The sequence below is a fragment of the Chiloscyllium plagiosum genome, chromosome 40 (genome assembly GCF_004010195.1).
Source record: "Chiloscyllium plagiosum isolate BGI_BamShark_2017 chromosome 40, ASM401019v2, whole genome shotgun sequence".
Classification (NCBI taxonomy): domain Eukaryota; kingdom Metazoa; phylum Chordata; class Chondrichthyes; order Orectolobiformes; family Hemiscylliidae; genus Chiloscyllium; species Chiloscyllium plagiosum.
The window spans coordinates 16505712-16516164 of record NC_057749.1 but is presented as its reverse complement, the minus strand read 5'-3'; the positions used below and the strand labels follow the sequence as shown (position 1 = coordinate 16516164).

The 10453-nt window shown below is 42.9% G+C and overlaps 1 protein-coding gene across 1 annotated transcript; it reads left to right on the top strand.

The window, feature by feature from the left end:
• The first annotated feature begins 2478 nt into the window (after window positions 1–2478).
• On the top strand, window positions 2479–8332 carry LOC122542658 (protein shisa-like-1). Its single transcript, XM_043680649.1, has 4 exons — window positions 2479–2649; window positions 4919–5031; window positions 6585–6792; window positions 7967–8332. The coding sequence occupies exons 2-4, from the start codon at window positions 4974–4976 to the stop codon at window positions 8151–8153; spliced, it is 453 nt and encodes a 150-aa protein (XP_043536584.1). The 5' UTR covers window positions 2479–2649; window positions 4919–4973; the 3' UTR covers window positions 8154–8332.
• Window positions 8333–10453: the final 2121 nt, after the last annotated feature.

Below are 10453 nucleotides of genomic sequence, written 5' to 3'. Positions count from 1 at the left end.
GCAACATTTAAGAGGCATTTGGATGGGTATATGAATAGGAAGGGTTTGGAGGGATATGGGCCGGGTGCTGGCAGGTGGGATTAGATTGGGTTGGGATATCTGGTCGGCATGGATGGGTTGGACCAAAGGGTCTGTTTCCATGCTGTACATCTCTATGACTCTATGACTTCAGGTGTCAGGTTTTCATTTCAATGACCTGCCACATTGTTTAACAATTCAACATGTTTTATCATATCAGAGTCAGCTTGGTAGCACTTTTGATTCAAGTTTCACACCAAGACTTGAATATCACAGTCTATCCTGACACTTTGCATTAGAAGGGCTTATGCCCGAAACGTCGATTCTCCTGTTCCTTGATTGCTGCCTGACCTGCTGCGCTTTTCCAGCAACACATTTTCAACTCTGCATTTGCACTGAGGAAGTGTTGCTATGTTGTCTGTCTTTCGAAAGAGACATTAAACAGCGATCTTTTCTGTCCCCTCAAGTAAATGTCAGAGATCCCATCATACTATTTTGAAGAGTAGAGGAATAATCCAGGATCTACATCATTATTCCTTGTTATTTGTGGGAATCTAAGGTGTTCAAATTGCCATGTTTTCTAAGTCACAGTTACTCAACCATTGGCTGTGGAGTGATTTTAGATGAATGGTATTGGTGGAAAGCATGATATAAATACTGATTGTATTTTCTTTAATAATGAATTTCTTTCTGAAGTGTAATTATTTGTAAAAACAAACAGCACCCATTCTTCATTGGTGACAACTCAATGTGATGAATAACCAAGCAGCCTTTTGTTGGTGCTCATTGTGGGAGGGCCATTGAACCAGGAGATCACTGCTCTTCACATTTTCTTTCAGCAGGTAGGCAATTTGTGGAATTGTTTACAGCACAGGACTGTTGATGGCTGGGTTGTTAAGTATATACAAAGCTGAAATAGACAACGTTTTAGTCAGAATAAAAACCAAATGACTGCAGTTGCTGTAAATCAGAAACAAGAAAAGAAATTGCAGAAAAGCTCAGCAGGTCTGGAAGAGAAATCGGAATTAACGTTTCTGGTCCAATAACCCTTCCTCAGAATCTTCTCTGGACTGCTTCCAATGCCAGTCTATCTTTCCCTAGATAAGAGGCCCAAAGCCTTTCAAAACAGTCCAACTTCTGCCTTGTATAGTTTTAGCAAGATTTCTCTATTTGCTGATCCAAACACAGGTAGCAACAAACCATTGGGCGGGTACAGGATAGATCAATGACAAGACATCTGAGTTATGAATCAGAAATATCACCCAGGGTCCCCATTCCTGATTTATTTGCACTTAGGCACCTCTCATTTGCTGGAAAGTGTGATATTGAGTGACTGAAGAAAGGGATCATCTGGGCTGGAAGGGAAGGGAGTGACTGATGCTTGTGAAATTGATGGAGAGAAGTGGAACTACAGAATGGTGGATTTGACTTTTATTGAAGTTGAATTCCCACTGTAGCTGAAGGATAAGAAAATGTGAGGCTTAGGTAGAGGCTGTCTCAATTCTTTCATTGCGTGAAATCTGTCTCCTTGAATGGGTGCAATGTATCCATGCATTTACCAGTGTGAAGGGGCCCATCAAAGAGACAGGGTTGGAATGAACATATTCCCTGGCCAATGTTTCATTCTTGGGCTTACTGAGGCTCAGTGCAATCTGGAAGAACAGCATTTTATTATCCACTTGGGGACTCCTACAACCTTCGGGGCTCAATATTGAGTTCAATCATTTTAGATAAACACAGAAAGAACCGAAAATGATGTAAACCACAGCGAAAACCGAACCAAAGCAGATTCAGGTCTGGCAGCATCTGTGAATAACTTTGATTTCTCTCCACAGAGGCTGCCAGATCTGCTGATCTTTTCCAGCAATTTCTGCTTTGGAGTCAATAATTTCAGACCCTGACGTTTACTCACTCGTACATCCCTGGCCATGTCATCACACGGGCTGCCTTCATTGCAGCTAACTCATGTTCCCTCACTGATAGTCCCCATTAGCAGCTTTTCTATCTCCCAGGCTCACCATTACCCGCCCTTTGTCCAACAGCTGTCTCCTCTCTCTCTCTGGGCTGTATCTCCACCTATCACTTACTCCCTTCTCTCAGCCCAAATCCCCACTCCCAGTCTTATGTACCAATCTTAACCTAGCTACAGCAGTTCTGAAGAAGCATCACTGGACCTGAAACGTTAACTCTATATCTCTCTCCACAGACGTTGCCAGACTTGCAGCAAAAAGTAGATTTGTTCATGGAAAGGATTGGGACATTGCTGGCAGAGAGGCGTCGCTGTGTAATAGCTGACAAGGGAGTAAGGTGATAGGAACGCACCCTCCCGGAGGGCTCTTTCAACTGAACATCACGATAAATTAAAAACAAAATTGCCCAGCCTCGTTGCTTGGTGCACGCAGTTGGATCAGTGATCTGAACCCAGAACAACAAATCGAAACAAGCTCCAAGGGGGCAGAAACAGTGCGCATCTGCAGAATTCAGAAATTGCACATTTCCAGAGTTAAGGCAGAGTGTGAGAAAATGGAAAGGTGATATTCAGTTACGTGGAGCAGTGCTGAGACAAACAAAACCATCGAATAAAAACCAAAATGCGTTTTCTCAGGTGGATGCTGCTGAGCAGAACTGCAGGTAAGTTCCACCTCTGCTGAACCCGCCAGCACGTCATTTCACCCCCTCTGCTCCCTCTTGGGTGTCTTTCTTCATCACCCTAGACATGAATTAGGTGAATTTTGTCCATATCTGTTCGATGACACGGCAAGAACCCGCGTCTTGATTTAAGTTTTCAGGTTCATTGTAAAATGTTAAACCTTTAACTGGAGTGACGGGGATCGCCGTGACCCTAAGGTCTATTTAAAACAAAATCCTGGCGAGGCTTTGTCAGGATTCGAACCAAAGGCTGCCCAGAAAATATCTATGGTCTAAAATGTCCGTTCCTGATCCCGGGATTCTGCTGGGAGATAATCTTGGATGTGGAAAGTGGTGGGGGCTGTGATGTTTCTCAAGTCGAATAGCATCCACCACGCACGCATTCTTTTGTAGTGATTGGTCAGTTGAAATTGGCTTTGTCCTAAATTTTAAATTTTAATTCCTTTAACTTCTTCCCCTCATATTCTTCAGTGAACTAAATCTTTTCATTTGGAGTTCCCAACTACATACAATCCAAATGCACAAATGCTTTTCTTTCCCCTCTCTGTTATTCTATTTATATTTCTTAAAAACATAATTAACTTTCCTTATTGCTGCTGTTTGGCACCAGAGATCTTTTCAGCAGCCGATTCTGAAATGAACTCTGTTACGTTGGGAATTTCACCCAATCTGAATCACGTTAATCGAGGTCTATTTTTAAAATGGTTTTAGGGTTTGGCTTTGTGTCAGAACTTTCAAACTTAAATAGTGACAGGTTCAGTTGGCATGGAAATTGCTTGGTTTACTTACAAAAGAAACACTCCTTCTGAAGTAATTCTCAGGTTCCTGTTCACATTAACAATGGAAATTGCTGATGTAAACACGTCCTACTGAATAAAAGTCGGCCCCAGGGGAGATGTTACAGTTCCAGGTGGTTGTGGGGTGTGTATGTGTTTGTGTGTGTGTGTGTGGCGGGGGGGGGGGGGGGGGGGGGAGAAGGAGGGGAAGGAGTGGAGTCTATATCTAGAATATTTACACAAGTAGTTTCTATTAGAAAAGTAAGAATTTACAGTTGAAACAATAATTTATATTAACATAAATATTAAAAATAAAGATTTATCAAAAGACTTTAAAGTGAATTATATCTACATGCCCTTGTCTAATGATGTATTGGTCCCTCACCTCAACAAATACAGACTATAAGGAATAACGTGAGAGATCAACAAGTGATATACCACTGCTTTTCAAACCTGTTATGACTGTGGCCAGACAATCAAGGCTTGAGAACTGTTGTGATCTCCTCAGTAAGAACTGAGGCAGTGGGGTCAGGAGGCAATGAGGGCAAAGGCTGATTTAAAAAGGGGGCCAGATTAGTAAAACACACAAGTTATAACTCGGTCAGAGCCCCCCATAGCACCCATTGCTACCTCAGAGTTCAGGACACCAATGTTTCAATTTGAAACCTCACTTGGGTTCCCAACCCCCATTTTTGGAAAATTCTGATGTAAACTAAAATTATCATTGGTCTGGAATGTAATAGAAAGCTCTACAGACTCTGCATCAATAGTAAAACACATGATTCCCTTTCACCCCCATTTTCCCCAAGTTATACTATTTACTTGAGTACATTCTCTGGACATTAGCCTTCTCCTTCTCTCCCAACATCCATTTTTTTCATGTGAACTGAAACTGTGATTATTGAAAGGCTATTTTACTAGGTTGGAAGGGAAAAAATTATCTTTTTAATGTTTTTTCTCTCTTCCTCAATCTCCTTCAGGTGTTCCTCCACCTTCCTGATCTTTCCCCTTTTTTTACACCCCATCCCCACCTTTCTCAGAATTCTATTTTCATCCCTCTCTCTCTTTGTGTCTCTTTACTCCTCTCCTTCTCTTTGTCTGTATGACTTTGGTCAATGGGAGCGTCTGGCCAAGTAAGGGATAGCAGCAACGTGCAGGTACAAGCAAAAACTGAAGAGGTGAGGCTTTGGACAGGAATTAATGGTGTAACAAAAGCAGAAGTTGCTGGAAAATCTCAGCAAGTCTGGCAGCATTTATGGAGAGAAATCAGAGTTAACGTTTTATAACGGTAGAACTGAAGAATAGAACTGGTTCTGAAGAAGGATCACTGGACCTGAAACATTAACTTTTGATTTCTCTCCATATATGTTGTCAGACCTGCTGAGCTTTTCCAACAATTTCTGTTTTTGTTTCAGATTTCCAGCATCTGCAGTTCTTTCGGACTTTTTCAAGTAAATGATGTACTTTGTTTTAAGGCACCAGCACGATCCTTTAGGATGACAATTAGAGATCCAGGCTTTGGATGTCGCCATGTCACGCTTCTGTCAACTCCTGACTTCACTGCTGCTGTGTGAATTACTGGGAACAGGTATGTGAAAAAAGAACTGAAAACAAAATATGCTGGAGATCATAGTGGGTCAGGCAGCATCCATGGAGAGAGAGTCATACAGTCATAGAGTCATACAGTCATCACATCCTACAGCAGAGACAGGCCCTTTGGCCCAAATGGTCCTTGCAAACCAAAATGTCCATCCACGGTAATCCCATTTCCCTGCACTTGGCCCATATTCTTCTAAACCTTTCCTATCCGTGTATTTGTCCAAATTCCTTTTAAATGTTGTTAATGCACCCACCTCAACCACTTCTCCTGGCAGCTCATTCCATATGTATACCACACTCTGTGTAAAAAAGTTGCCCCTCAGGTTCCCTTTTATTCTTTCCCCTCTATCCTTAACCTGATGACCTCTAATCCTTGATTCTCCAGCCCTGTGAAAAAAGACTGAGAGCAAGCTAACGTTTTGAGTCTAGGTGACTCATCATCAGAGCTGATGGATGTTGCCTGACCCACTGTGATTTCCAGCACTTTTTGTTTTCAGTACAGATTCCAGCATCGGCCGTAATTTGCTCCTCCCTAATGTAAAGAAAGAAATTGCATGTGTATAGACTCTTCAGCAACCTCAGGTTCCAATGTGCTGTACAGACAATAAGAACTTTTTGAAGTGTAGTTACTGTGACAATGGAGGAAGTGCAGCAGCTAATTTCCACAGAACAAACTCTCAACCATATCATCTGTTTTAGTAAAGTTCATTAAGGGGAGGTACAGGCCTATGTTTTAATCCAGAAAGGCAGATAGATCTGCACCAATCTTTACACAGTTTTATCTATATTTACAGAGTTCCATATTATAAGCATGCAGCTTCTAACACAACAAATACAGTTTCGGTCCGTGTCAACATGGATCTAGGTAAATCACCAGTCAATGACCACCAATTGCATTTAATTAAACATAATTAATACACAGTTAAGCATCAGGATCCTGGTCAGAACTTCTTTAATTTTGTTTAGATAGCCTCATGAGATCTTTTACTGTTTAACTGAGAATGTAATCAGGGTTTCAGTTAATGTCTCCACCTTACAGATGACTCTTTCATAGTGCACTTGGAGTGTTAATCCAGACTCTAACCTCCTGACTCAAAGTAAGAGCATGACCATTGAGCCATGTGTGGCACTTGTTGTCCTGCTCACCTCTGTCCATTTGTTGATACTGTTAGTTTGGTAACGAGTCAGGACAAAATAGGGCCATTGCTGATTTCCTTGACAAGTCAGAAATTTGTTGCTACTTGCTGATTATATTATTGCATTGAAAAGAGTCGCTTGGGTAAAATACTAGAGTAGGACTGTGCACAAACTGGGGCAACGTGTTAAGGAAGGGAGGTTTTCAAAGAAGCAGGAAAAGAACAAAATAAAGTTTTATTCCTGACTATTTACGGATTATCAAACTATATCTGCCATCTGGTGGCCCTGTTTTCTGAAAATATTCACAGTCCTCAGTATGTTGTGTTATTGTCCTGTATCCCAGTTACACTGTGCCTCTGTTGGTGCCATAACATGATGACTCGACAATAACCTCTTGTTCTCCAGTTTCTGCTTCTAAGTACAGGATCTGTGAGCCGTACCTGGACACCGCAAAAAGGTACCATTCCGGATTCTACTGTCCGCGGCTTAATGAAGATCAGGGACAAACCCACTGTTGCCGTCAAAGCAACCAAACCTTGAAATATTGCTGCAATGAGACTGAATTTCAGAGTACAATGAAAATGAACACGTCAGCTCAGACCAGGAGATCTGTGTACGTATGAAAATGGGACCAGTGTTTCTGCAGGTGAGGGGGGAATAGGGCAGGTTAGCAGGACAGCTGTTGAACTAGTGATCGCTTTGACATGGGGTATCCTCATTGTGGAGACAATGGACCTCCCACAGAGCCAGTTGAAAGGAAAATGGGTTTTCTTAAATTTAATGATTGGCAAGTGAGGTGTAACAATAGTGGGCTAGAGGATGATCATTGTCTTGGTGGGGACAGTCAATTGCTGACACAAAAACAGAGATTGCTGGGAAAGCTCAGTGGGTCTGACAACATCTGTGGATAGAAATTAGAGTTAATGCTTCGGGTTTAGTGACCCTCAGAATGGCAGCCGGAGACAGCAAATGGTGGAATTCAGTCAATGTCCCCATTTCTGTATGTTGCCCTGTAAACCTTGAGATGTGTGTTGGGCATGGAAGTGTGAGGAGGGAAGGATCTATCTGTAATCCTGGAGCATAGACTTTCAAATATCTTGCCTTTATTGCCATAGCTGAGGTCACTGGATAAAGCACAGACCAGAGCAAGCCCCTCTACCTTCCAGGGGTAAGAGTAGCAATTGCAGGATTTTCTTCAGTTCTCTGCACAAAGGCAGGTCCAATGCTGAGTGCCATGACCTCCATCATGGGCAGATCCAATATCCAGCCCAGGCTGGAACTGGGAATGAGCCCTGTGCTGTTGACACTGAACTGACTGGTACCAGCCAACTGGCTGCCCCAAGAGACCTGAGTCTTTGTAGCAACATACACCTTCACATGTTGCACTCTGGATGGTGCTGGTGGAGGCTGCAATGATTTTTCCGTCACACAGCTGACCAAGAATCTCTCCCACTTTTACCTCCCAAAACTGCAGTGTGAATTGTAAGGACTTGCAAGTTGATCCTCAACCTTGTCTGTGTCATAAACACAACATTCTTGGCCACCAAGTCTTGGAATGGGACTTGAACCTGAAGTTTCTGGCTCAGAGATAGGAAGGCTACCAATGCAACATAAGATCTCCAACATTGCACTAAATAGATGCTCTAATAGGAAAGATTGCTTCATTGTTGATTGACTGTGTGTTTGAAAATGTGTTGGTAACATTCCCTAACTCACTATTACAGGTGCTCTGTCTGTTAATCACTAATCGCTGATATGTGTCTTGTCTTTTCTCCCCTCATCCCCAGTAATTACGGATCAATGGCTGTGATCTTTGTGTACAGTCTCTGTGTTGTGGCCCTGTTGTTGACAGACCTGCTTCATTACTATACACTAAACAGGGACAATCCCTGGTGGTTCCAGCCTCTCCAGTGTCTCTGTGAATGTTGCAATGGTGACCACAAAAAAACAAGGTCAGACACAACCCAGAGGTGAGGGCTATCATAACTGGTCATCACCGGCGCAATGGTCATCACTGAGTCAATGGTCATCACGGGATCATCATCATCACTAAATCAATGGTCATCGCTGGGACAATGGTCATCGCTGGGACAATGGTCATCACTGAGTCAATGGTCATCATGGGATCATCATCATCACTAAATCAATGGTCATCACTGGGACAATGGTCATCGCTGGGACAATGGTCATCACTGAGTCAATGATCATCACTGGAACAATGATCATCGCTGAGTCAATGGTCATCGTTGGGACAATGGTCATCACTGAGTCAATGGTCATCATGGGATAATGGTCATCACTGAGTCAATAATTACTGAGTCAATGGTCATCACTGAATCAATGGTGATTGCTGGGACAATGGTTACATGCAGAGAAGTGGCTGTTGGCTATAGATTGTGACTGGGCAGAAACACTAGATGCTGGAGTAATCCCCCTGGTGATGCTGACCAGAAAATTACCCCTTTTGACATAGACCTGTACAGCATGGAAACAAACCCTTCAGTCCAACTCATCCATGCTGACCAGATATCCTAAATTAATCTATTCCCATTTAGTAGCACTTGGCCCATATCTGTCTAAACCCTTCCTATTCATACACTCATTCAGCTGCCTTTTGAATGTTGTATTTATACCAGTGTCCACCACTTCCTTTGGCAGCTCATTCCATAATCACACCACCCTTTGTGTGAAAATGTTGCCCGTTAGTCCCTTCTTTTGACCAAAGTTTTCAGTGCTGGATCAGAAGAGCAAAGAATGAATCAGACCATGCAACATACACTAGCCAATGGCTTATACATAAGACAGGTATAAGGGACCAATCTTATAGGGATCTAAGCGATGTGGATGATGGAGGATTTGTGATAAAACTGGATGAGAAGTCCAGCGAGGTCTCTCCCTATACCATGAACATCTCATTCCATGTAATTCATGTTTCTGATGAGTGGCTTGGGGAGTTTCTCACAAGGCAGAGTAGAGTTATCAATTAAGGGGGATTACTGCTTGTTAAAAACTTTATTAATGCCACAACTCATCTCATTTATATTCAGCTTTCTATTTTATCAAACAGGCTAGGTATTGAGAAATCTCAACATGGAAGTCAGAGTGAGCGCCTAGCGTGTTCAGGTCACCATTGGCTGTGACCAGCCTCCATGCTGCTCAGCAGCAAGCAGCATCTCAGGACATGATCCACAGGCATTAGACGTATGTGCCCCTTGTCCATGGTGCATTGGCATCCAATATCTGTCTTCACAACCATCATGGCACCTCCGCAAGCCACTTGCAGGACACTGAGGAAGCAGAGACCTGCAATGAATGGCTTTTTATGCTTGCTGATTAAACCAACTAATTGTGCACATTCCCTAATTTACTCCCTCTGGCTTGGAAGTTCACCTAAACTATGCCCCTCATGATTTTATATAAGGTCACCCTCAACCTCCTATGCTCCAGTGAAAAAAGTCCCAGTCTATTCAGCCTCTCCTTACAACTCAAACTTTTCATCCCTGGCAACATCCTGGTAAATATTTTCTGAACCTTCTCCAGCTTAATAACATCCGTCCTGTAACAGGGCGACCAGAACTGGATACAGTATTCCAGAAGAGGCCTCACCAACGTCCTGTAAAACCTCAACATGACGTCCCAACTCCTGTACTCAAAGGTCTGAGCAATGAAGTTGAAAAGTCAGTCAGAAGCTGTGGGTGTCACTGGCTGGCCAGCATTTATTGTCTGTTCCTAGTTGCCCCTTGAGAAGATGGGGATGAGGTGCCCTCTTGAACTGCTGAGCATTGACCCACAATGCCCTTAGGAAGGGAATTCCAGGATTTGAAGCCAGCCACACTGAAGGAACAGTGATATATTTCTAAGTCAGTGAGTGGCTCGGAGGGGTACTTGTAGGGGGTGGTGTTCCCCTGTATCTGCTCCCCTTGTCCTTCCAGATGGAAATTGTTACAAGTTTGGACAATGCTATCTGAAGAGCCCTGTTGAGTTGTTTTTGATGTCCTTTAAGCTCTAGTCAAACCCAGAACCAAGCAATTGGTGCCCCAAGCTCATCAGCACAACTGAAGCATGACACCTCTGACAGAGCAATCCTCCCTCAGTGTTGCATCTTATTGTGTTTGGGAAGTGGGGCTCAAACTCTGTTTCATCAACCAAAGGGGTAAGAGTGTCACAAACTGAGCCAAACAAACATCAACTCTTTCAATATACATTCTGTAAATTTGGTGATTATGATGGTAGAATTTCAAGATGATATTGTACAAATTACTACAGATGAAAGA

Coding starts and splice junctions, on each gene's coding strand:
- LOC122542658 (XM_043680649.1), top strand. CDS start 4,974: ATGTCACGCTTCTGTCAACTCCTGACTTCACTGCTGCTGTGTGAATTA. Junction 5,032..6,584: donor GTGTGAATTACTGGGAACAG/GTATGTGAAAAA, acceptor CTTGTTCTCCAG/TTTCTGCTTCTAAGTACAGG. Junction 6,793..7,966: donor GCTCAGACCAGGAGATCTGT/GTACGTATGAAA, acceptor CCTCATCCCCAG/TAATTACGGATCAATGGCTG.